The sequence below is a fragment of the Adiantum capillus-veneris genome, chromosome 22, assembly GCF_014529385.1.
Source record: "Adiantum capillus-veneris isolate H3 chromosome 22, ASM1452938v2, whole genome shotgun sequence".
NCBI lineage: Eukaryota > Viridiplantae > Streptophyta > Polypodiopsida > Polypodiales > Pteridaceae > Adiantum > Adiantum capillus-veneris.
In genome coordinates, this window is record NC_140952.1 from 108,761,311 (window position 1) to 108,789,158 (window position 27,848).

General features: G+C 43.5%; 1 protein-coding gene across 11 annotated transcripts in view; it reads left to right on the top strand.

Moving 5' to 3' along the window:
* Positions 1–10,969: 10,969 nt before the first annotated feature.
* LOC147430000 (pentatricopeptide repeat-containing protein At3g09040, mitochondrial-like) overlaps positions 10,970–27,848 on the top strand; it is an 85,940-nt gene continuing 69,061 nt past the window's right edge. For all 11 annotated transcript variants that reach the window (XM_086496195.1, XM_086496187.1, XM_086496193.1 and 8 more), the window contains exon 1: positions 10,970–14,490. In XM_086496195.1, the coding sequence (XP_086352321.1) occupies positions 11,704–14,115 (2,412 nt within the window). In that variant the 5' untranslated portion in view covers positions 10,970–11,703 and the 3' untranslated portion in view covers positions 14,116–14,490. The remainder of the gene's footprint in view (positions 14,491–27,848) is intronic.

Genomic DNA, 27,848 nt, shown 5'->3' on the forward strand with positions numbered 1-27,848 from the left:
CATTCGTCTATGAAATGCACATAATTGTCATGCAAGGAGGTGATGATGATTCCTAACGCTGGTTCGTCTTTGGCCAAATTCTGTGCACTTGCTATGAGTGTACATGCCCTAGTGTGCACTCCATCGGATTCGGCTTGTTGCTCTAAGGCAGTGCTGATGACAAACCATAAGCATTTCTTATAAGATATCCTCTTGATTTTGTTTGCCAGGTGTGAAACCCTTCCCCGTTGAATTTTTATATTCCCTTGTCCCCCATTTGTGCTAATAGAGGGGTCTTAGCTTAGGAGAATCTCCTAGCCAGTGTCTACCTCTTTACACAAGCACAAGTGATGATAGAAAATTTATTTGCAAAATTTTGTGCTTGGTTGCAAATTTTAAGATTTATTGCATGAGAGAGAGAGAGAGAGAGAGAGAGAGAGAGAGAGAGAGAGAGATTTCTTTAATTTTTGTGAAGCTCCTCTTCACAGAGTGAAGTCACTCTTCACAAAAATAAAAAATCTGTTCTTTGACTTCTTGGAAGTCTCGACTCGAAGCTCGATGAAAAGAAAAACCCCCTTTGAACTTCCGAAAGTCCTTTTTGTAGGAATGCTTTGATCATCTGGTGTCACTGCAGGTGGGAAAGGGCTCCAAAAGGAGGACCTTTTGCAAATCCCCTTGTGGTGCTCGGGGCCGTGTGAGCCGGTTCTTGTGCCAACGGGCAAGGCGGGTAGGGTCGGGCAAGTGGGGCAGAATTGGGCAGGCGGGGTCAGGCCGGGCGGCAGGCTTCATGCAGTCCGGGCAAGCGGGGCAGGTGTGGGCAGTCAGGCAGCCAGTCGAGGCAAGCGCCGAGCGACAGGTCGCCGGTCGGAGCGTTTATGCGCGCACGGCCATTCGCCAACAGGCAATAAGGGCCGCCAGACAGTGATTCCGATTTGCAGTCGGTCGTCCGGACCCAAATTCGGCACTTCAATGTAATTGACCGTTGGCCTCAGATCCGCCGTGGGCGCCCCAAGTGTGGCCCCTCAAAGAGCAAGTGTTGACCCTCGTTTATAGGGCGTTCCCACCTTGGTAGGGCCTGCTTGAACTGCTTTGGGGCTTATTTTCTACAATGTTTTGGTGAGCATTAAAGTCCTTTTAGGCACACACACACAATTTGGGCCTTGAATCTGCAGGGAAAACCAGAGAATGAGGGTGTACATGAGAGCAAGATTGAGCAAGCTTTAGAATAGGCAAAAGAGATGCGATTTTAGCATGGGTGAACTTGACGGAAAGCACTTGAAATGGGGCTACGCACACACACCAAATTGCAAATGCCAATTTGCTAAATAATGAGCAGCTATTGAATGCAAGATGCAAGTTCTAAATGGATAAATTAATGAAATCTTATGCTAATTAATCTTCCAATTAGCTAGTGAATAGTGGCCCAAGAGTCTTTAGCTCAAGAACATGCTCATGCTAGCCAATGGAACACTAATCAGGCATGCGGTATGCAATAGAAGAGCAAATCTAATGGATTTATCTAATGATGATAAAGGAATGCTAATTGTACTAACACACAAACGCATAACAACAATCCTAGCTAGCACACCATAGCTCTGATACCGATTGTTGGGAATGGGATCGTGCTAGCTATGGTGGATGAAAGAGAAACATAGAGTCAATGTGTGAGTGTGTGTGTAAGCAAGGTTATCACTCAAGTGAATTAGGTTTCAAGATAGAATTAGCTTGGACTCATAAACACAATCTTGAGTATTTACTTAGCTTAGCACAAGCTCACCATAGACAAGCATGTAGTGCAAAATAGAGTTGTGTTTATTGATTCATGAAATGAGCTTTATATGGTTCTACATCCTTGCTTCATAGTATGTGGGATAAATCCACTCTCCTCTCCTTGACTCACACTTTAGGACAAAGTTCACACTTTACATAGTCGTACTCGTTAAGGCTCTCGCCATGCATCATATTGTTATGCTTTGGCTGTGTCTAGCTTACATGATGTTGAGGAGCCTCTGTCTTTTGATGAAGCACAGAATTCAAAAAATCGGATGGCTGCCATGCAATCAGAATATGATATGCACTTATAGAAAATGACACATGGACTTTATGTGATTTGCCTCCTGGCAAAAAGGCCATGGTACGAAGTGGGTTTACAAGCTGAAATGCAGGCCGGATGGTGAGATCGATCGCCATAAGGCTCGACTTGTTGCAAAGGGTTATGCACAACAAAAAGGCATAGATTATGAAGAGACCTTTGCTCCCACTTCTTGTATGACTATTGTGTGTTTTCTATGTGCATTGGCAGCTCATTTTGGTTGGGATGTACATCAATCAGACATTGCTACTGCTTTCTTGAATGGTGACATATTTGAGGAAGTTTATGTAATGCAGCCTCGCGGTTTTGTCATAAAAGGACAAGAGGACAAAGTGTGCAAATGTAACAAGGCTTTGTATAGGTTGAAGCAATCTCCTCATGCTTGGTATGAGAAAGCTGACACTCATTTGGTCAAACAAGGCTTTCATAACAACCAATAGAAAGCACATTGTATGTAAAGCGTGAGGGTGATGTACTTCTCATTGTGGTTCTTTATGTAGATGATTTGTTGATCACTGGACCAAATGAGAGACATATTGTTGAATTTAAGGTTGATTTGAATGCTACTTTCAAGATGAAAGATTTGGGGTTGTTGCATCATTATTTGGGCATACACTTTAACCAGTGTGATGGTAGTATTGCCTTGTGTCAGAAAATTTACATAGAGACATTGCTATGTAAGTTTGGACTTGAGGATTGCAAACCTATTGCCACTCCCATGGAAACAGGCTTGAAGTTGAGTCTACATGATTCTGGCAATCCCGTTGAGGTCACTCTTTAGCAAACTGTTGTTGGCTGCCTCATTTATGTACGCAACACGAGGCCAGATATTCAATTTGCAGTCTTAGAGGTCAGCAAATTTATGCATAGCCCAGGGTCTAAGCATTGGCAGGCTGTCAAGAGTATTTTTCGCTACCTTAGTGGCACTTTACATCTTGGCTTGTTTTATCCCAAGGGGGGATCATTGCCGCTAGATTTACATGCTTTTTCGGACTCATATTAGGCTGGTTGTTTTGACATGCGAGTGTCCACAAGTTTTTTTGCTTCATGCTTGGCAGTTCATGTATATCATGGTTGAGCAAGAAGCAACCTACTGTGGCCACTTCGAGTTGTGAGACTGAGTACAGGGCAGTCTTCACAGCTACGATTGAGTGTGTATGGCTCAGACGCCTTATGGTTGATTTGGGTGTTGGACAGGACACTGCCAACACTATCTACACTGACAATCATAGCGCATTGGCAATTGCAAGGAACCTAGTTTTTCATGCTCGCTCAAAGCACATTGAGGTGCATTACCACTATGTCAGAGAGAGACTCTCAACATGAGAGATCAGCTTGGCTTGTGTGCCAACACAGGACAACCTTGCAGATCTTTTCACGAAGGCATTGTCTTGTGAGAAGCTCGAAGCTTTCCGCAAAGCTTTGGGCTTACTCCCCTTTGTGGACTGATCATGTCATCAAGGCATGGCACTTCCCTTCACTCATGTGCCAACTCCCGTTCACCGCATCACTCCAAGGGGGATTTGTTACCATATACATGTGGTAGTGATGTGTGTGAACACACTAGGACTGTCGTGGCATTTTTTCCCTCTTTAGGAGGTTTTCCCCCCCGTGCATGGTATATACACCCATCACTCTAGGGCTATCTATCTTTCGATTGCACACCAAGTAACACACTCTCTATTGTGTGCCTTGAGCTTCCTTCGTCTTCTCCAAGCTGTGTGTGTTTCTCTGCAACCCTAATTCCAACATGCACAAGGCCACCTAAAGTGTTTTTATTACCATATTAGAAAGGATTTCAACAACTAAAAGCTAATCAATAGTTGCAGAATACACAAGTCAAGGTTGTCAATGCTGCAAGTCTCGCCACTCTTTTGGCAAATATATGAACAAATAGTATGTGCTAGGCACCACTTGGTAGTGGTCAAGTTTCAGGCTGCTAGCCAATATGTAGGTGGATGTGACCGCGTGTATTGGTTACAAAAATTTATGGGGGGCTAGCAGCTTGTTGGCTCTTATCACCAACACACTATAGTATGCTTGCAAATGTACACATGCAGGTTTAGTGGTAAGGTGTTGGTCTTCGGAGGGGGAGGTTCACGGTTCAAAGCTTGCACGTCGAGACCACGCTGACTTTTTTGGTCAGTTGATGATAGCCGATTGCATTACAAACACGATGCACAAATATTGAAATAGCCACTTGCATGTAAGATATACAAAATTGACCTCAAATTGACTAACACAATTTCCACACATATTTTGAAAACCCCACAAACCATCCACAACAAATCTGCCAACACATCACAACGTAATCTGGTCAAGAAACATGGTGGCTATTATAGGATTTGTATTGACTTCAATCCATTAAACAAGTTACTATCCATGGTGTACACTCGCTACCTCGACAAGATGATCTCCTTGAACAATTAGGGAAGTCCAAATACTTTACCTCACTAGATCTCACATTAGGATATTGGCAAATCCTGTGAATCCCATAGATGCTCATAAAACCACCTTTATAATCCCTATTGGCATGTGTTAATTCAATGCCATTTGGCCTCTCCAGTGTTGGTAGTACTTTTCAATGGATGGCCAACACAATTCTTCAAGGCCTAATAATGCAAGGAGTACTAGTGGTCTATCCAGACATTATACTCATCTACACTTCTCAACACCTCCATGCCCTTGGGGAAGTATTACATAGAGTTCAAATAGTACAAGTTTCAACTCTAGATATGAAAATCCCATTGGGGGTCAGCAAAGTCAAATTCTTGGGCTTCCTCTACTCTTGGGCCTCCTAGTTTCAGTCAACAATAAAGCTGACCCTGCCAAGACCATAGCCACCTATAACTATCCATCAACCTTTACCATTAAGGACTTGCAAAGCTTCTTGGGCATGACCAACTTCTCCCCAACATTCGTGCCAAATCTAGCCTCTTTTACATTCCGTTCTTTGCCAGCTACTCAAGAAGGAGCCCAATATGTTTGGACCTCTACTTGCCAACCAAGCTTCTCACAAATCAAGAAGGTCAACCAAGACACTATACTTCTATCTCACCTAGATTTCCAAAAGTCCCTTTTGTTGCGAAAAAATGCTTCAAAGTATGGTCTACACATCACACTTTTACAGCAAGATAATCTCTCTTAATGTCATCCCATATCCTTCATCAATAGATCCCTCAACCAATTACTCCACCACAAAAAAGGAGCTTCTTGCCATAATGCGGGCTTCTGCAAAATTTCATCCCTACCTTCATGGCTCTAAAGTCTTGGTGGAAATTCACCATCATTCACATTCAATAATCCCCCTGCTACAAAAAAAAATCATCCACTTAGTCATCTCCTCAGATGGGCCCTGGATTTGCAAGGATATACCTTCACGATCCACTATCATAAAGGCATTACTATTGATGGTCTTTCGTGCACTGAAGTTCATGTAACTCAATTCACCACACCTCCGATAGAGGATCTACCAGTTCCATTAAGTAGACCTACAGATCCAAGAGCTCATTATAATTGACCATTTATTGTATTGCCAGGTCGCCGGGACCAATCCCCATCCCCAACCTTATAGACAAGATACTTCGGAGTATTACCTTGTTCAGGGCGGTCATCTTCGATCAACAAAGTTTTACAAAAACTCAAGATTAATGTACTATTGGCTAGGTATGAGGTAGTTGATCCCTCAATTCATACAAAGATGCAAAATTTGTTGAGAAAAAAAAAATCACATAAAAAATAGGTGATTTGTCCACTATTCAAGTATAGGAGCCTTTTGAGTTGGTCGGGTGGGACCTTCTTGGCCCCTTTCCTACCTTTCTCTATGGAAATCGCTACATTTTAGTAATCAGACAATAATAAGCGTGTGCCACAACCTCTATAGGTGCCACATGCATGGATGATGGTCCATGGATGCCCTCGTGTAGCCAACTTTTAAGACAAGTCCCCAGTAACATACCAAACTCTTGCTTCAACTGTCATGCTCAAGGACATCAGATCAAAGACTACCTAGAGATGGAAAAAAAGAAGGCCTCCCCTCAAGAAGCAGGACAAAAGCAGCAATTTCAACAAAGTGCCTAAGAAAAACACTATGAGGAACCCTAAAGCTCCTAAGACTAATGGACCCAAGCTAAACACTAGGTTTGACGCATTATTGGAGGAGGTATTTGACCCTTTGACTAAGCTTGGAGACATTGGTGTACAAAAGAACTCTACTTCCAACCGTGCTCCCTACCAAGATACAACGAATGGTGCTCAAGAAGGACCTTTTGAGGAGGCCATTCCTAATGGGATGCGTCAACCAAGTCAAGCTCCCCCTAGCCCAAATGATCAGACTAGGGGCTTCTCCTCTGAATCAAGCTCCTCGGACAGTGATAAAGAGGTCATCAAAAGTACTCAAGCTAACAAGAAGGAATCAGAAGAGCAAATGTTCATCAGTGAGCTTAACCAGCATGACCATATAGCCAAACAGTTTCTGCCTGCTTCCCCGAAAATGTCCTGCGACACCCATATGACTCAAGCTGAGGAAGAATCCTTGCCAACTCAAGGGACCTCCAAGAGCAAGAGGAAGAAGGAAAAGAACACAGACCCTGGGAGAGAGTCTATCTCTCTAGCCAAGCCATCAAAAACCAGTAAAAAATTAAGTGCCCAAATCTGAAGGGATTTTCTCTTAATTGTAAAGGAATCAATGATCCTTCAAGGGCTGTTTGCATCAAGAAATGGCTCTATGATATTAGTCTAATCCCCGACTTTATTTGTCTCCAGGAGCTCAAAGCTTCCAAGGATTCTTTGGACCGCAATCTAAAGAGAACTAGCACCAACCACCAGTGGTTCCACACTGATCAAACTGCAGGCAGAGGTGGAGCTACCATTGGTATAAAACAGGCTTATGCTTCTTTCATCTGATCCCCAAGGCTCTTGGGTGGCTGTCACTCTTGATGCCCCATTTAACTTCACGCTAGCTAATGTGTATGCCTCAAATTCTTCTACTGAAATGGGCTACTATTGGCAAGACCTATCTTCACTCTCTAATCCACTTGTGCTTGTAGGAGACTTCAACGTAGTAGAAGTTATTAACGATAGGTGGAACAACAGAGGTCAAATCATTTCGGGCAAGGAAAGGAACTTTGGGCTGATATGGCGAGCAAGTTAGATTTGATGGATATCTCAAATATAGTGGCTACACTTAGACCAACAAACAGCATGGGGATAATTTCAAGGCAGCAAGGCTTGACAGGGTGTATATGAGTACTACAGGAGCACTGGCAGATAGACTGTAAGTCTGACTCTTCTCTTCTCTTGTCAGATCACAAACCAATTACTTTTGACTTCAATAGAACAGAAAACTCCTCTAAAGCCGGGTGGATTCATTTGGACCAGTCTCTCTTCAAGCTTAAGTTCATAAGAGAAAAAGTCCATAACAGTTTCAAGCGTGCTTTGAAGATTTGTCACTCTCCTTTCGATGCTTGGGAAAAGGCTGTCAAAGATATTCAGAGAACTCTTACCACCTACAAGAGGATAGCTAAAGACCTTAGGACTAAGAGAAGAATGATGATAAGAGGTCAAATTCTTCTTCTTGAAGAATCCACTCCTAGCTTAGATCCTCCCCCCCTTGATCTCCTCGAGCTTAAGGAAAATCTTAGGCAGGAAGAGCTCCTAGAAGCTAGTAGTGCCCTTGTTTATACTAGGGGGTTTTGGGCTGGCAAGCTGGATAGACCTAATAAAAAAATGTTTGACTTGCTCGACAAGAAAAAGGCGAAGGATTTTGTGCCCTTCCTTAAAGCTTCCAATGGGAAGCTTGCTTCTTCTCACAAAGAAAACTTGAATATTGCTCACCAGTTCTTTGCCAATATCTTCTCCGCCCCCCAAAAGAAGCAAGGAAATCCAGGAGGCTAGGGCACTCATTGCTCTTAAGAGGAAGAAAACTTTGTCCATTCACATTGCTAAAATGATGGACCTTCCTATTTCTAAGGGGGAGCTCAAAGAAGCTATTAACAATTTGAAGCCTGGCAAGTCCCCTGGTCTTGATGATATCCCTAATGAGTTTTTTATTGAGTATCAGGATTCATGGCTCCTTTCATTCTTAAAGTATGGCAAGAAGCTACTAGGAAGGGAGCTCTTCTTGCCTTTGTTAATACTGGAGTCACTAAGCTCATTCATAAAAAAAAGGGGGTAGGGAGGATCTTAGTAATTGGAGACCTAGCACTTGTCTGACTACTCTGTATAAAATGTTTGCCTTGTGTCTAGCTAGAAGAATAAGTCCTCTTATGAATCAAATCATCCTTAAGGAGCAGAAAGGCTTTATCAAAGGCACGTTTATTTTGGATGCAATCATTACTTTGTGGGAATGCTTTTGAATTTACTTTGGAAACACGTCAGGACTTCTTTTCTTCAAGGTGGACTTTGACAAGGTGTATGATAGAATGGAATGGGACTTCATTCCACAATCTTTGGTAGATATTGGCTTTGGAAGAAATTTCGAAGAAAATTCATTAAATATGTCCTTATTCTTTTTGGTAGTGCGTATGCAAGAGTTGTTGTGAATGGTGAACTCTTAGACCCTATTTTGCTTATGAGGTCAATCAGGCAAGGTTGCCCTTTGGCTCCACTGCTCTTTGCAATTGCATTAGATTCTTTAGGTTGGCTCATTCAAGAAATGTTGAATGATGGTAAGATCAAGGGAATGCAGGTACCATGTGCTGACAAACCTTTATGTCTCCAACAATTTGCTAATGACACAAATGCTGTGATGCAGGTAGATCCTAATTCAGCTGACAATTTTCTAAAGTGTTTGAACACATTTTGTCTAGCCAGTGGTTCTTATATCAACCATTCTAAGAGAGGGTTCAAAGCCTCAAATGGTCTTATTCCCCCTATAGTGTTTGCTGCTGGATGCTAGAATATCCATGATGTATATGTCTTCAGGTTGTTGGGAGTCCCAATGGGCTTCAAGATCTCCCTTGAGCAGAGGTGGCAGTGGATACTTGAGAAATTCAAGAAGAAAGTCTTCTCTTGGCAGAATATGCAACCCAACCTGGCTGCTAGAGTCTTTGTACTTAATCACTATCTGCTACCTTCACTAATCTACTTCTTGTCTTGTTGGATGCCCTATAAGAAGAAAATCAATCAAGCAATTCAACTTGCTAGAAGATTTCTATGGGGTGGCAATGATATAGGTACCAAAGTCCCTAACGTTGCTTGGCACATTGCTGTCTACATAAAGCAAGAGGAGGGCTTGGCATTCTCAATCTTCACAAAATGGCACAGAAATTGGCAGCCAAGTGGATAATGAGATCCACCTCAAGCGATGACTTATGGACATGCTTGATCAGAAGAGTGATCCCCAAAGGTTTTCTGAAGGATTATAAAGCTTGGACCTGTCTATCTCAATGGGACCTAATTACCTCACCTCTACAAATCAAACTCCCACCTAACTTCATCTCTGCAAGATTTTGGATAGCCTAGATGGAGACCAAAAAGCAATGGAAGCCATCAAGGAATGTCATTTCTAACCCTCACTTCTATTTGCAGGACTCTATATGGTATGGACATATACCTCACGAAGCTGGCTTGGGACCTACTAAAAGAGGCCACAAGTGCTTCAAGCGAATTAAAACTTGGAAAGATGTTCAGTGCCAAGGGGTCCTTATGTCATTTACAAGAAATATGCAACATGCCAATATTCAAATACAGGTCCTTCAGTGATAAGCACATTGTCATGATCCGTATCAACAGGTTGATGCGGACATACACAATTTCCAAGGACAATATCAGAGAGTTCATCGCCTTCAAGAATCAACAACATCTTTGCTTTCCAACCTGGAAATCCTTGGCCTTGGAAAGGAGGAACAGAACACTGGCCAGAAGGAAAACCGTTGACGAGAATAGTCATAGCCATATCTCGTTATGAGAAGACGTATAAGATAAGATCGTAGAATGTGCACACCATATATGGTGAAGGCTGCAATTGAGGACGAGAGAAATATGACGACTTTGTTCTGTCAATGATAGACACAAGAAGGATGCTCAATAAACGTCAAAATATGTGAGCAACGTCACCCAAAGCATGCAGGATTTCTGTGCTTCAAAATATCCTCCAGTCGAACATTGGATACAGAAGAAGCTCCAATCTCTTGGCTTTGGACTACTATAAGTATCTAGAGCTCACTCCAAAGTTTGAAGACTCTTTGAAGAAAAGACTCAACCAAAAATGGAAAGTATGTTGGAGCAGTAAACAGTGGATTTTCAGATTTAAAAGCTTGTGGAGCTTTTCAATCCCAATTAAGCAGAGCTTTTTGAGCTGGTTACTTCTACATCAAGGTCTTTGGACAGGACACATAACACTTAAAGCAAGAATTGGTGACGATTTATGTCCCAGATGCAAGCAACATGAAGACACAATTCATTTGTTTATGACTTTCCCGAAAGCCCAAGGTCTTCAAAAAATCTTGCACTCTGCTTGTTTGTCACTTCATCCTCAGCCCTTTACCTACTTAGAACTGTTTTGGTGGGCGAATGTAGAAGCCTGGACATTCCCTTGTGGAATCTGTGGAGGAACACCTACATATGGCACACCCAAATTCAAAAAATTAATGCTCTTTTCAACAAGAACTCAGTTTCTACAGAATATATGTTGCTTCATGATCTTAAACAGCTTGCTAAGCTGAGCTTGGATTCAATTAAGGATGCTTCTGATGAATCACTATACATGCTCTAGAGAAGAACTCCATGGAAAACTTGGAGAACCATGCTTCTTAAAATGTATTCTAAGGATAGACACTTCAGATTCAACTCTGTATGAAGTTGTAATTCCTTGTTTGGGACTGCCTCTTTCCCTTCCTTTGACGTGTATTTTTTTATTTCCTTTTTAATTATACAATCTGTTCTTCAAAAAAAAAGACAGGGTCTCCAATTGAAAAGTAAGGGTGTTCGCCATTGCTCCGGGCAAGCTCTTCACCAAACGTGGAATCAGGTCTTTCCGTCTGCTGTGCACGCAAGCTTCCACGTCCTTCAGGGATGTATGGCACACAACCAAGCAAGGTGCCATTGATTGGCTCCACCATACGCAACACATGCGGCGCACCCTGCGCAAAGCTTTCCATTACAAACTGGAACAGTAGAAGCTACACTCTCACACTTACGGATTGCAGCGTCAAAGCAATGGCGCCATTACCGCTGCCCATGTAGTACCCATGAAGCCGTATCATCAGCCCACCCAGTCAGTCGACATCTTGGTTCGCTATCTTGGCATCTGCTATACGAAGCAAGATAAATACAGAACGAACCTGCTGTTGCAGGCAGGTGGAGTTGGGGATCAACCTGTGTACTCTACTATATAGATGGGATTTTCCCTTTCTTGCTGTCAATCAGCACTTTTGTATCTTAAAGGGGCATGATTGTAAGCTGAGACGCGCTTTTCCCAAACGCTGGCTTTTTGCATCACGAACAGTCAGACGAAAGTAGCTCCCCATGACCAGACATCATGTCTTGAAAATGATGTCGCCACTGTTGTGGCCACCTTAAGGACTTGTGCCAAGAAGAAGGATCTGCCCCGAGGCACTAGAGCCCATGCAAATGCTTTGAAATGGGGGCTCCTTGAATGGTGCTCCAATGTGGCCAACACTTTAGTGAGCATGTATTCAAGATGTGGCAATTTTGCGAAGGCACACCAAATGCTTGAGGAGCTTTGTATTGAAGATGTCGTTGGTTGGTCTGCACTCATTGCTGGTTATGCTCAACAGGGACATGGACAAGATGCCTTGAATTGTTATGATAAGATGCAGATGGAGGGCGTCTTCCCCAATGCCGTAACCTTCATCTTTGCTTTGAAAGCTTGTGGTATCATAAGAGCAGAGGGCAGGGGGAAACAAATTCATGAGGAGATTGCCAAACATGGAATCCTAGAAGGAGATCTTATGCTTGGCAATGCTTTGGTGAATATGTATGCCAAATGTGGTGCTTTGTCAAAAGCACGACAAGTGCTTGAGGAGCTCCCTGCACGTAATATCGTCTCGTGGTCTACATTAATCATAGGATATGCCCAGTATGGGCAAGGGCACAATGCTCTTAAATGTTTTAGACAGATGCAGGAGGAAGGCCTAACCCCTAATGATGTCACCTTTATTTGCCTCTTGAAAGCTTGTGCAAGCATGGGAGCAGCTGACAAAGGGCAAGAGATCCATTTTGAGATAGCTAGACATGGGTTATTGGGAAAAAGTATCGTACTTGGCAATGCTTTGGTGGACATGTATGCCAAATGTGGCGCGCTTTCTAAAGCTGAACGGGTGCTCGAAGAACTTCCCACACGAGATGTTGTCTCTTGGTCAGCATTAATTTGTGGTTATGCTGAACATGGGCAAGGTGAAGATGCTTTGAACTGCTTTGAAAAAATGCGGTGTGAAGGCGTACCTCCCAACATTGTCACTTTCATTTGCATTTTGAAAGCATGTGGCACCACAAGTTCAATTCACAAGGGGGAACAAATCCATGATGAGATTGCCAGGCAGGGGCTACTCGAGAAAGATTCTACACTTGGCAATGCTTTGGTGGATATGTATGCAAAATGTGGTGCTCTTGCAAAAGCACGTGGAGTGCTTAATGAGCTTCCTGTACGAGATGTTGTCTCTTGGTCTGCGCTGATTGCAGGGTACGTCCAACGAGGGCAAGGCGAAGATGCTCTTGATTGTCTGAACAGTATGCAACGGGAAGGCCTCTCTCCGGATTATGTCACCTTCGCTTTCGTTTTGAAAGCCTGCAGCAGCATAGGAGACATCAAGAAGGGGGAAGAGATTCATGATGAAATTGTAAGGAAAGGGTTGCTGAAAAAAGATGTTACTCTCGGTAATGCTTTAGTGGACATGTATGCCAAGTGTGGTGCACTTGCAAAAGCCAAACAAGTGCTCAAGGAGCTTCCTGTCAGGGATGTTGTCTCTTGGTCTGCGCTCATTGCGGGGTATGCTGACAAGGGGCAGGGTCAGGATGCTTTGGACTGTCTTGAGCAGATGCAGTCTGAGGGTCTCTCTCCCAACTCTATAACTTACATTTCCATCTTGAAAGCCTGTGGCAGTATAAGAGCAGTTGACAAGGGGGAACAAATACATGCAGAGATTGCAACAAAGGGTTTGCTGAAAGACAACATTAAGTTAGGCAATGCTTTGGTGGACATGTATGCCAAAAGTGGGGCCATTGCTAAGGCACAAGAAATAATGGAGGAGCTCTCAATCTGTGATGCAATTTCATGGAGTGCAATAATCACAGGATACGTGCAGCGGGGCCAAGGTGAGGAGGGGTTGAGGTGTTTTGAAAGGATGCTCTGCAAAGGAAGTCCTCCTGATGAAGTAATCTTTGTGTGTGTATTGAAGGCTTGTGCCAGCATGGGAGCAGCTGATAAGGGGAAGCGCATTCATGATGAGATCAACAGGCAGGGACTCCTAGGGAAGGACTTGGTACTTGGCAATGCTTTGGTGGACATGTATGCCAAATGCGGAGCGCTTGCAAAAGCCCAACAGATCCTAGACGAGCTCCCTGTTGAAGATGTCGTGTCGTGGTCTGCATTGATCACTGCATACGCCCAAGAAGGGCAGTATAGCAATGCTTTAAGCTGTTTTGAGCAAATGCTGCTTAGAGGCATTCTTCCAGATAGAGTCGCATTTTCTTGTGTGCTTAATGCATGCAGTCACTCAGGTCTTGTCGATGAGGGCCAAATGTACTTCACAAGTATGAGTCCTGAACATGGAGTACCTCCAGATTTGGAGCACTTTACTTGCATGGTCGATCTTTTTGGACGGGCAGGACATCTGGATAAAGCGATTTCAATGATTCAAAAGATGCCATCAACCAACTATCCTGCAGCTTGGTCTGCTCTTCTAGGCGCTTGCCAGAAATGCGGCGATGTTATTGCAGGGAAATTTGCTTTTGATCATGCAGTATGTGTTGACAAAAAGGATCCCGCAACTTATGTTGCTATGATCAATATGTACACAGCTGCTGGTATGCATGAGGAATCGCGGAGCATCCAAGCCTTACAAATGAAAAATACAGCTTAGAAGAAGCTGAGTTGCCTAATATGACTTTGCTCTCTATGGGAGCATTTGTTCAGTTCTGTTGACTTGCAAGCAGTAGTCATGCTGGTGTGAAGAGTGAAGATACTTGTTACTTCGTTAGCCTAGAGTCCACGTTCAAATTGGAGGTTGCTCAATGCATCCGCTTGGCAGCTTGCGATCGGTTGTGTGGAAGTGGTGCTCTCTCTCCTCTATCGAAAGTTTAGGTTTGCGATTTCCTACAGCAGCTGTAAATCAAAAGCAGGACAAGAGGAACACAGGGAGTTGACGACAGAGAGTTGGCAGGGAGTCGAGGATGGAGTCTAGAGACATCGGATCGCGCACTTTGTAGCCTTTGCAACAAACGACTTGATAACTGAGGTGCTTTCTCTCTCTCTCTCTCTCTCTCTCTCTCTCTCTCTCTCTCTCTCTCTCGGGATAGTTTCCTACAACGTTATAAATTCTCATCTTCTTCTTCTTCTCTTTCTCTCTCTTTCTCTCTCTACAGTTTCTCTTTTCAAGTGAAGTGAAGTAACCTCGAGTTTGTGCAGAGTACTAGATTTGAGCTAAATCCTTAAACACTTCCCTGCACCTGACAATTTCTCCATTCTCTCATTTCCTTCTTTATTGCCGACATCCTTTTCCCTGTCCTCATGAAGGAGGCTTTGTGGGCGACCAGCTAGGTATGCGTCTTCTTACATGTGGGGGAAGCCATTGGCACTTCTCCGATGCTTCCCATGAGAGAGAGAGAGAGAGAGAGAGAGAGAGAGAGAGAGAGAGGTGGGCGAGTATCTGGCCAATAGCACACCGTATCCCGTGAGATAAGTGGGTGTCCATGTATCTAGGCCTCACTACAAAACCATCTTCAGTGAGTTGGAGAAGATGCTCCCTATAGAAAGCCATCTTCGTGCCTAACTCCTATGTCGGCTGAATCCAAGTCCTTCTGGTAACCAGCTGAGTCATGTCCTGGCGAATGAGCTTGGTGATCTCGGACTGTGTAAGAGTCAGAGAGGGGGCATCCAATGAGTGTTGGAAGGGGGGTAGTCTGTCCATGCTGAATCCATGTAGCTCAAACCATGACGTCATCTCTCCATACCAGTGTCAGAAACTGGTGACGTGGCATGGCCCTGGACACACTTACAAAGTGGGGCAGCAGAGCACACACACACACACACCCCGGCTTGTTGACAATCCCGGAAAAACCGTTGACATGTTGACGTGGCATATCGTACGGTCCTCCGTGAATTGCGGCACGAAAAGCGGGACAGGCTGTACGGAAATTTGCTTTTGCGATGACCAACTGATGACTTGGCAAAAGCGTACGGAATTCCTAAAATTATGCTTGATAGCTTTTTTTGGACCTGTTGCTTTATTATAAGAAGCTTTTAAGTTACAGCTTTTAGGGCTCTGCTTTTGGGCATCCCTTGTAACGTATAAATAAGTGGGCTGGGCCCTCACTTCTCAGAGCATCTCGACGCAGAGTTTGAGAGTGAGAACCCTCCCACTCTCTTGTACTTTGAACACAGATTAATACAAAAGAAATACCGAAAGGGGCGCCAGTCTTTGGGGAAAATATCTTTAGGCACGGAACTCCGTCGGGCCGTGTCGAATCAATTGTGAATTGTGAATTGTTTTGAAGTAAATCTCTGCTGTGTCGCGGTAGAATCTTGACTTGGAGTGTCCAAGTTTGTTACAATGGTATCAGAGCACAGAAAGATTCTTCTTCTATGGAGGATCCGATCCTTTTTGCAGCGCGCACAGCTTTTGGGAAAGAATCTTCGTGGCCCAACCCCGGACTTATTAGCCACTCCCACCCTTCATACATCGTGCATCAGGCGCGCTCCCGTCTTCATCGCTCTGTCTTACAGGGCATAAAGCCATTAAGAATCCCAAATTATACATGGGTTCTCGTGAAGAACCTGACAGAGACGACACCTCTCAGTGGGAAGGCAAAGAAAAGTTGAAAATCCGGCGCGGGAACTGAAGAAAAGAATGAAGATTTGGGCAAAAAAATATTTCAAACAAGTTTGCCAGAAAGGAGTACAAACGTCAACTGCAGATTGGCATATGTGTGGACAGATTGATTAAGTACTCCAAAGACCCGAGATTGGTGAAGCGCCTGAAGAATAACCCGATTGTAAGATTTACTCGAGATGGCGTATAGCCATTGCTTCTTCTCGTAGGTAGGGAGGAAAGCCGAAAAGACAGACGAGTGCAGAAGTGGAACCTGTACTCGTAGAAAGACATGGACAAGCACTCTTGAAAAGAAGCACTTCTACAGAGCCAATACATATGACTTCCTCGAAGACAAGAGCAAGAAAACAACAGAATTTAAAGAAGGTGGACAATCGATTTGAATCCTTTTCTGGGTTCCGTAATGCTCGAACATGGTGGTCCACTCTTCTTCTGACGAAGGAAGCTCCAATTAAATGGTTGAAATTCAAAAGGCTCTTTATTTCTTCTCGGGAGTACGAACGAGATATACGAACCGCTTGGAATCATCTTTGGATGATCAAGGAAGATTCTTTGGACGCTTATTGCGAGAGATTTTGGAGCTCTTTTCTACTAGCTTCTTCATTTAAGGTCTCTTTTAAAGAATAGATTGAGCAGTTTTGCTGTGGACTCCCTACAGAGATCCGAGACAGTAAAGATCCGAGACTACTGTCTGGAACAAAAGTCGAATTCTATTCAAGAATTGATGGGTCTTGCGAAACGGGTTTTTGCGATACATTTCGGAAATTTGACTGACCCCACTGATGAGATCTTGACTCAAAGAACCCAACAGACCTCTCACAATGAAAGTAGAAAGAAGAAGAGTCCCCAAGAAAAGAAAGATAAGGATGCACGACTCCGGCTCACTCTTCGGGAGAGGGCCAGCTACATCAAAGAGGGGAAGTGTTTTGGATGCGGGGAACATGGGTACATCTCCGCGAAGTGTCCTAAAAAGGCACAGAAAGAACAAGATGAAGAAAGGCCAGAGAGTTCGAAAGCTGCTGAGGAACGTGGACGAAAAGGCAAGATGAAAGCAGGACTGGTTCTAGATTGCATGGGTACTGACCCAAGCACGATTAATGAAAGTACAGAACTTTGTCGAGCTTGGGGCAAAGTGAAAGATCAAGAAGCCCTGATTTTCTTTGATGGAGGAGCCAAGGCCAACTTCATTTCACCTGAATTGGCGGCGTGGCTCGAGATTATACCCGATCGGATGGGACCACAAGCAGAGGCAGTTCTAGCAGCACTCGGCAGGTGCATTGTCAGGGGTATTTGGGGCACAAGGACTTCTACATAATGCCCTTGGAAGGTTGTGATGTCCTCTTGGGAGAGTCTTCGTACCATAAGAACAATGCCGTGGTCGATTATCGGGCGAAGAAAGCGACATTGACTTCTGAAAAGGGCCGAAACATTGTGCTTGATGTGAAACTTAAGGGCGAGTCTGTCCCTATTGTATCGGCTTCGGCCGTTTCGAAATTAATGAAATCCAGTTTGTTTGTTTACTCGATTTTTTTGAAAGAGTTAAATGATGAACATAGAACAAATATGTCTGAACTTGATAAAGAACGCCAAGATTTTCTCCACACTCATGCCGATTGCTTTTCTGAGGGCCTGCTAGGCGACTTGCCACCAACTCGTCTTGAGGATCATACCATTGATCTGATACCTAGAAGCACACCACCGAACCGGCCACCTTATTGTGTGAGCCGAGCCTAGAATGAAGAGATTATGGACCAAGTGAAAGACCTCTTGGAAAAGGGTCTTATCTAGTTGAGTACTTCACCAAACTGCTCTCCGGTGTTGTTGGTTATGAAGAAAGACGGATCTTGGAAAATGTGCATTGATTATAGAGCTCTTAACAAAATCACCATCAAGTACATATTTTCGATTCCTAGGATCGATGATATTCTAGACCGACTACACGGATCCTCTTGTTTCAGCAGGATCGATTTGAAGAGCGGATATCATCAAATCCGAATTGCGCCGGGAGATGTCTACAAGACAACTTTTCGGACTACCTTCGGTTTATTTGAATTTTTGGTGATGCCTTTTGACCTTAACAATGCTCTAGCGACCTTTAACCGAATGGTAGACAGGATTTTCAGAGAGTACAGATCTTTTGTTGGCACTTTCTTTGATGACATTATTGTCTTCTTACAAACTTACTCCATTTACCCTACCTACTTTCCAACAAAAGTCACTTAAATTAATAAGTGAAATATGTCAAAAATAGGGAAAATAGGTTAAATGCACTGGAAAATTCCCTTGAAGGATTTTGATGGATTCCGATGGGAATGCTTATGATCATGATGGGTACAACCAGAGGATATGCATCTACACTAAGTGCCTGGGCATGCATGGTCTACGAACAGACTCACAAAAGTGCCAGAACACTCCTAAATCTAGACTGACTGGACTGACTAAACCCTTGTCGTGTTGTAGCTTGTCCACGGACACATAGGGTTGGATGTGTCACGTGACACTTTTCCTTGAGAGTATGAAAGGCTACAATCTCTGACAGTCCTCGAGTGAAAGGAACCCCTTTCTAAGTCAACACATGCAACGGTGAAGCTATCTCTGCAAATTTTCGAATGGACCGTCGATAATAGGAGCAAAGGCATTATGAGATCACAAGTTGGTGATTAATGCAAAGAAGAGTGAATTTTTCCTATCAGAGATACACTTTTTGAGACACATTGTCTTAGCAGCAAGAGTGCAAATGGACCCGGTCAAGATTGAGACTATACGTGATTGGCCCGATTTGAAGAATATCCATGAAGTTAGAAGCTTCTTGGGCTTATGTTCTTACTATTGGCGGTTCATTAGAAAGTTTGCAGAGGGTGCTTCCCCTTTGCATATCTTGACACAAAAAGGAGTCCCTTTCTCGTGGGGACCCACAGAGGTGACTGCCTTTCAGACATTGAAAGAGAAATTGACTTCAGGACCAATTTTGACTTTGTCGGATTTGCAGAAGTCATTCGAAGTATATTGTGATGCTTGTGGTCGTATCTGGGTGCGGTCTTAATGCAAGAAGGCCATGTCATTGCCTATGAGAGCCGATTGTTTTCAAGGCCGGAATTGACAGCACATATATATGAGAAAGAGCTTTTGGCGGTTATCCATGCTCTTACTCAATAACGACATTACCTACTCGGAGCCGATTTTACGGTCTTCACAGATCACCAAAGTTTACACTACTTCTTGTCACAGAAGCAGCTATCGGAAAAGCAGATGCGGTGTGCGAACATCTTGTCACAATTTCACTTCCAGATTGTCCATGTGCAGGGACACAAGAACTTGGTGGCAGATGCTTTCTCTTGGAAGCCGTTGGTTCTGGCTATTTCCGCGATACACCATAGAAGCTTTGAGGGCATGGTTGATCAGTACACCACAGATCGAGATTTTGCAGATGTATTCGGTCGAATACAGAATGGGAAGGTAGTAGCGGGATATTCCATTCATGATGGCTACTTGATGAAGAAAATGGATGTTGTGCGTTACACAGCCGTTGAGAGAAAAGGTTCTAACCGAATGCCACTATCCACCATTTACGGGTCACCGCGGCATTGATACCACCTTGAAAGGTGTGGAGAGATACTGCTTTTGGTCGAGACTCAAGAAGGACGTGGACGATTTTGTACGCAGTTGCTTGGTATGCCAGAAGGTCAAGTTTGACATGCATAAAGCACAGGGATTGTTACAGCCTTCAGCCATTCCCACACGCCCTTGGGAAAGTATTGCTATGGATTTCATTTTTGATCTCCCGAAGACACAGTTGGCATGATGGTATGTGGACTGTTATTGACAGATTTAGCAAGCAAGCTCATTTCATTCCAGTGAAGAAAACAGTCAAGCCGGATCACTTAGCAAGATTGTTCATTACTGAGATGTTCAGATTACATGGCATTCCTGAGACAGTTGCCTCTGAGAGAGATCCCCGATTCACAAGTTTTTTTTGGAAGGCTATTTGGGATAACATTGGGACGCGGTTGTAGCTCTCGTCATCTTTTCACCCGCAGACTGATGGGCAATGTGAGATTGCAAATTCAGTTGTATTGGATTTATTGAAGTCTTACATTTCGGATCAAAAGACTCAATGGAAAAAGTATTTGCCCTTGGTGAAATTTGCCTACAATAACATGATTCACTCTTCGACGGGGTGTAACAATGTCGGACTTTGTAAATAATTAATTTATTTAGGAGGGAATAATTATCTAATAAGTTGTGTGCACATCAGAATAGATCTAGTAGTTCTAGGGCGTCAGGTACGCCCAAATTTGGGCCAGAGCATCTCAGGGAGACCCTAGCAAAAAATACCCTGAAGCCCTAGTAAATCGGGTCTTCAATAAAGGGGCAGATAGTAGCCTCAGATTTCAGGCTCAGACAATTACGTGCGTCAGTGCTAACACAGGAATGAGATGGGGTGCTTAGAACAACAGTAAACCTAAGGCCTGAATTATTTTTACGGCCTTAGGATAAGTCAGTTAAATTATTTTAAATGGTTTGTGCCGGACCAAATGGCCGGACAAGTGCGAACAGGTAATGCCAGAGCAATGTCTGTACGGCATTGTGCTTGGGAGCAGCTAACATTTCATTAGTAGCATCTATGTGTGCAGTTGTGAGTTAATTTGCACATTTCATTAATATCGTAGGGATTTTTTAATGTGAAAGTTGAATGGTTTTAAAGTTATTAAGTAAGTCTGCCACTTGGCACACTTACCAATAATAAGTGGCTCTCTCACTCTCACTCTCACTCTCTCTCTTCTTCTTGCGCCCCCTCTTCCTGCTGGCTTGATAAGAGCACTCCCTCCCCCACTTCTCAGTGTTGGCAGTGCTCCTACCTCCCCTATTGTGAGTATGCTCTACGCATTGGAACCCTCCATGGAAGCTTGAGAGCAACCCCTTGCGACATATGTGGTGGCCTCGTGCTCCCATTGTCGAGAACAAGGGTTCTCATAGCCATAGCCAGCTTTTGGTGAAGTTTCATCGCAAGAAGTTGCAGCAAGCACTCTCTTCGTAGAGTGTGGTGGCTGTAAAATCTCTGTTTTCAGCCCTTAATCACCTCTTTTAGGGTGAATTTCAGCAGAGTACTTATAGAATTTAGTTTTTCTCTACCTACGCTACGCGTACACTAAGTTTGGTGTGATTCCATCGTGAAAAAGGTCTCTATTTCGGCATTGGAACGTGCTCAGGTAATATTTTTAGGTTATGTGCAGAAAATTACAGCAAGCATGCGTGTATGCTTCTTGCGTGTTTCTCCCTTGTTTTTATTGCGGGAATGATTATGCATAAAGGGGCACAGTTAGCGGAAGGTAGACTCTCATTTTTGAGAGCTTCCGTTAAGTTTTGTGGAAGATAGACTCGTTTTCGAGAGTTTCCCAAAAGCTCATAGCAGAGGGAAAGTCCTCTCAGTATTTAGAGAGTAGCTTTCGCACTCTCTTAGTCAGAAGCAGAAAAGAAAGAATAGAGGACGGGCTACCCGTTCCTGTGCTTGTAAAGATTCTACCTTAGTAATAAAGATAAATCTCTTTATGGGGGGGGACCAGCCCATCTTGTGGTCCCCAATGAAGTGTCAAGCTTTCTCTCTCCCTCTCTAATTCTCTTGAGTATTTGAAGTACAATTAAAAGTCAGTTTACGCTTCCGTCTTTTTTGTGACAGTGGTATCAAAGCAAGGTAATCTCTCTCTTTCTTAAGGGATTGACGACTCTTGGCAGACTGTAGAAATGAAAGGATGCGAGATAGAGTTCTCTATCCTTCAGCAGCAGGTGGCAGAGTTGCAAAAAGCTCTCTCCCATCCAGAAGTCCAGAAGATTCTCCATACCCTTGAGAAAGGGAAGGAGAAAGTGTAGATGGGGGCCGGGAGAAATTCCGCAGAATCCAAAGACGCAAGAATCAAAGAAAGATCCTTTAATTGGAACCTCCCGCATGTACGAGAGGCAGAGGAAACCTCCAGAACGTCATGTGCGGTTTAATCCAAAGATTCAAGAGCAGGATCCTCCTGATTCTCCTCAGTTTTCTTTCATGAAGGATCTGGATGACAGTTGCTCCAGAAGACACGTTTCTTGACGATCCGTTGCAGCGGGAAGTGCATTCAAGGGAAAGGACTCCTGTCCACAAGGAGTCTAAGCATAGAAAGAAGGAGCACCATAAGAGGAAGCACCACAAGCAGAAAACATTCAAGTCAGGTGACAAAGATGTAAAATTCGACACCTACAATGGACGGCGTGATAATGACAAAGCTTTGGCTTTCATCCGCCAATTTGAAGTTGCATTTGCAGAAGGGAACTTTAAAGAAAGATCCAAGCTTCGCCATGTCAGTATGTACTTGAAAGGCACCGCCTTCAGTTGATGGTTAACCCTGACCCTAGAAAAACGCAAACTCCAAGATTGGACTGCTTTCAAGAAGGAGTTCTACGCATAGTTCCTTACTCCAAACTATGAAGAAGAGGTAAAGAAAGAATGGGATCGACTCTCACAGTTAGAGAACGAAACTGTTCCACGCTATGTGGATAGGTTTTGGGACGTTCTCTTGAAAGCATAGTAACAGGGGACGCCCTTTTTCGGGCTTCCCGTCCCCACTTTTCCGTCCCCACTTGCCGTCCCGCTCTCTTTTTTACACTAAAAATCCATTTCAGCCCCGTCCCCCGTCCCCCGTTCCCCGTTCCCCCGTCCCGGAATGCGTCCCTTGTGACTGCTTGAAAGTCACCCCATTCAAAAAGATTGAAGATTCGGAAAAGATGCGCAAGTTTGAAGCTGGATTGCATGAAGCCTTGCAAAAGGCTGTGAAGCTTTATCCTTGAGGTAACTTGCAGATACTTATGGAATCAGCTCGCATAGCTGATGGAATACATGACAAGGGTACTCCTAGGAAGATGGAGCAAAGCACCTATCATGCCAAGCAGAAGGCTCTCCATGAACAATCTACCTCTACTTCTTCTTCTCAAAAGAAGAAAAGAACCGCCTCCGATGCAGAAGCAAACCCAAATCAGCCCAAGAAAGGGAAATATCTCTTGTGCTGAATTGAGAACCTACATGAGCGAAGGAAGATGCTTCAAGTGTGGACAAATTGGACATATGAAGGGTGATTGCCCTACCAAAACCCCGCAACCACCTTCTTCCAATGCAGTCCCAGATGTACGGGGAAATACAACCAAGGATAGAAAAGAAAGAGCTCTTCTCAAAGCATGGGGTAGCATCAACAACCAACGGGCTCTTATTCTGTTTGATCCTAGCAGTACAGACAATTTTATCTCTACAAAGCTAGCTGATGACTTGAATTTACAGCCCAACCGTTTTGGAGTTTCTATTCAAGCACAATCTACTTTCAGGTAGAACTCCAGCTCTACTCCAACCATAGGGAAGCTGAATTTAAAGGTTGACAACTACAAAGATCAAGAGTCTTTCTTACTAGCTTCACTTGAAGGGTGTGATGTCATCTTGGGGATGCCTTGGCACTACAAGATGCATCCCATTCCTGACTATGTTCAGAAAACTTTATCCTTTGATCATAAAGGAAAGCAATATCTTGTACTTGCGGATGCAGATGATTGGCGTATCCCCATCGCCAATCACACTGCAATCAAGAAAGTAACGAAAAAGTGTGTTTCAGCGTACTTAATTTTTGCAAGAGAGAGAGAGAGAGAGAGATGTGTCTGTTTCACAACTTTCTTCCTCTTTAGAGCAAAAAAGAATTAAGTTGTTAGAAAAGTTTGCAAATTGTTTTGCAGATGAACTTCCAAATGAACTCCCACCTTCTCGACCTGAGGATCATACAATTGATTTGATTCCAGGAAGTTCTCCTCCAAATCAGCCCCCTTATCGCGTTGTTTAATGCAGCAAGAGGAAATCCTCAAGCAGTTTAATGAACTTTTGGAGAAGGGTCTAATAAGGCTTAATACTTCTCCATATTGTTCACTTGTCTTGCTAGTACAGAAAAAGGATGACACATTCCGTATGTGCATAGACTACAAATCTTTAAACAAGATCACAATCAAGAATCGATTCCCAATTCCTCGGATTGATGACATTCTTGATAAGCTACAAGGAGTAAGTGTCTTTAGTCGTATAGACTTGAAGAGCGGGTATCATCAAATCCGCATAGCTCCTCAGGATGTGCATAAGACTTCATTTGGAACAACCTTCCGATTGTATGAATTCTTAGTGATGCCTTTTGGACTCACTAATGCACCAACCACATTCAACAAAATGATGGATAGAATCTCACTCATATAGAAAATTTACAGGAGTTTTCTTCAATGACATCTTAATCTTCTCAGAGACGGAAGACGAACACTATAAGCATCTCGCATTAGTGTTTGAAGAGTTACGCAAACACAAATTATTTGTGAATGCTAAGAAGAGTGAGTTCTTTCTAAAAGAAATTCACTACTTGGGCCATGTAGTATCTCACAACCAAGTGAGAATGGACCCTGATGAGATTCAAGCAGTTGTAGAATGGCCTACGCCAACTACAGTACATGACGTAGGAAGTTTTCTCGGCCTCTGTCCCTATTATCGGCGTTTCATTCGTGTCACGTGACACATCCAACCCTATGTGTCAGTGGACAAGCTACAACACGATAAGGGTTCAGTCAGTCAGTCAGTCTAGATTAGAAGTGATCTGACACTTTTGTGAGTCTGTTTGCAGACCGTGCATGCCTAGACACATAGTGTAGATGCATATCCTCTGGTTGCACACAGCATGATCATAAGCATTCCCATCAGAATCCATCAGAATCCTTCAAGGGAATTTTCCAGTGTATTTAGCCTATTTTACCTATTTTTGACATTTTTCACTTATTATTTTTAAGTGACTTTTGTTGGAAAGTAGGTAGGGCAAATTGAGTAAGTTTGTATATAAGCAAACCTAGACTAGCACTAAATGACAGAAGAGGCAACAGGAGCTTGGCTCAACAGGCACCTTCTCAGCAAGACCGGCAAGATCCCATAGCGTTTCTAGCCATCAAGACCAAGCTAGCGTTTTCTGCAGCAGACAGGCCTTGGCATTTTTGCAGCAGATCATCTAGCGTTTGCAGAATTCCCAAATCAACCTGGCGTTTTTGCAGACAGCAGACCAGCCTAGCGTTTTTGCAATTGCAAGCCATCCGGCGACAACAGAAGATTTTTCAGCCCTAGCGTTTTTGCATCTGCCAGACACCTCGGCGTATTTGCAGATCTTCGCGACAGAATCAGCCCATAGACCAGCGTTTTTCAGTTTTCAGCAGTCAGTACCCGCAGTAGAACCCCCAAACCTCGCAGATCTCACCTTCCCGCAGCAGATCCTCGCCGCACGGTTAAATCCCGCGAAGTTTGCAGATTCAGCCCGGAAAACGCAGATTTCAGCATCTGCGTTTTCAGTGCGTCGTCGTCGCATCGTCGCCATCGACATCGTCATCGACATAGAGTCAGAATTCAACAGATAGAAGATTTGCAGATTTCAGCCATTAGCGTTTTCAGATTTCAGCCGTCTCATCGTCGTCGACATCGTCGGCAAGTCCAAGCATTGTAGAGATTTGTGCAATCATAAGTAGACCGCTCTCGCCATAGAGAGTGGGGCCTTCGGAGGAGGGTTTTACAATAGTCTCTGGTGTCGTATTCTCTTCTCTCTCTCTCTCTCTCTCTCTCAGTCTCATACACTTGCACGCACAGTGTCCATTCACTTTGTTTGTGATCATTACTCTCTCATTAAGAACGGAAGGCTCTCCCTACCATAAGAACAAAAAGGAACCTTGAGCACAGTTCGGAGCACTCATCTTGAGCAAAGTTCAAACATTCATTCCGCTGCACCTTACAATTCGAGCCTTTGCCGCCATAGCGGGTCCTCTCCATGATTTGACGAAGAAGCGGATTCCATTCCATTGGGGGACCTGGACAAAAACAAGCTTTTGAAAAGCTTAAGTATCTACTTAGTCATGGACCTGTTCTTTCCGTCCCTGATCTTCGCAAACCTTTCGAGGTGTACTGCGATGCATTTGGAGATTGTGTAGGAGCAGTTTTGAACCAAGAGGGTCATGCCATAGCTTATGAAAGTTGGCGACTTAGAGATGCAGAGTTGCATGCTTCCATATATGCGAAAGAGCTAATGGCAGTAATTCATGCTCTTTCCATTTGGAAACATTATGTGCTAGGAGCTGATTTTATAATCAAAACAGATCATCAGAGTCTTCGCTACTTCGCACACAGAGAAAGTTATCAGAAAAGCAGATGAGATGGGCCAACTTTTTTTCAATGTTCCATTTTCAGATTTTACACACTTCTAAAACAAAGAATGCAGTTGCAGACGCTCTATCCAGGCGTCCAAAGATCAATGCAATGACAACTATCTATCATGAGGAACTAGAATCTCTCTGTGAGATATATCCTCAAGATCCAGACTTCGCTACAATTTGGGCAGATCTTCAAGCTGATCACTCAAGGCCACCTTATTCCATTCAAGATGATACACTATATCGTCAACAAGCAATATGCATAGCTCAGTCCTTACGATAGAAGGTGATGGATGAAGCACATAATTCTCCTTATGCCGGGCATCGGGGAATTGTTGCTACCACTAATGCCCTCGAAAGATATTTCTTTTGGCCTACACTCCGGGCGGACATTGAAAAATATGTACGCGAGTGTTTAGTATGCCAAAAAGGGAAATATGACAGACATAAAGTTTATGGCAAGTTTCAGCCACTCCCTGTGCCTAACACGCGATGGGAAAGTATTGCCATGGATTTTATTACGGATCTTCTTAGATCTAAGAACGGAAATGATGCAATCTGGACGGTAGACAGATTCAGCAAGCAAGCACATTTCCTTACAATTAAGAAGACGATCAAGGCTGATCACATGGCTAGAATATTTCTAGCTCAGATTTTTAAACACCATGGATTGCCAAAGACTATCGTCAGGGATAGAGATCCTCGCATGACTAGTTTTTTTGGCAATTGTTTGAGAACTTGGGAAGTAAGCTTGATTTTTCATCAGCTTATTATCCTTAAACAGATGGTCAGAGCGAAATCGCCAATGCCACTGTTTTAGACCTCCTCAAGTGCTATGTTTCGGAAAGACAATCCGAATGGGAAGAGTACTTATCGTTAGTTGAGTTTGCGTATAATAATACCATACATTCCTCAACTGGTAAAGCTCCCTTTGAAATTATTTATGGGAAGCCACTCTTACTTCCTATTATGGTTACCAAAGAAAACATCTTTGCCGCAGATGAATTTGTGCGCAATACTCATACTGCCTACCAACAAGTAAAGCAAGTGATTCTTCGTACTCAAGAGCAACAAAAGAGAAAAGCAGACTAGCACAGAAGGAATCTCAATCTTGAGAAAGGACAATATGTCCTACTTAAGTTCGACAAAGCTAGATCAAAAAAGTGGGTCGGAAAAGGGAAAGTTGTTAAACTTTCCCATAGATGTTACGGCCCTTTCAAGATTATAGATAAAGTCAATGACATTTCTTTTAGATTGGATTTGCCTTCTCATTGGCGCATCCATAATGCTTTTCATGTAAGTCTCCTCCGACCACATGTTTGACCTCCTCCAGTGGCGCCAGTACAAGAAGATCCTCCAGAAGTCGAAGAGACTGAGGAAATCCTTTAACCTGAACAGATAATACACCACTCTGAAAGACAACTAAAGTCTGGGAGTCTACATCGAAAGTATTTAGTTAAGTTCAAGAATTACACCCCTTTAGATGCAAAGTGGATGACTGAGTCCGATCTCAAGGACTACCCAGACATCTTGCACAATTA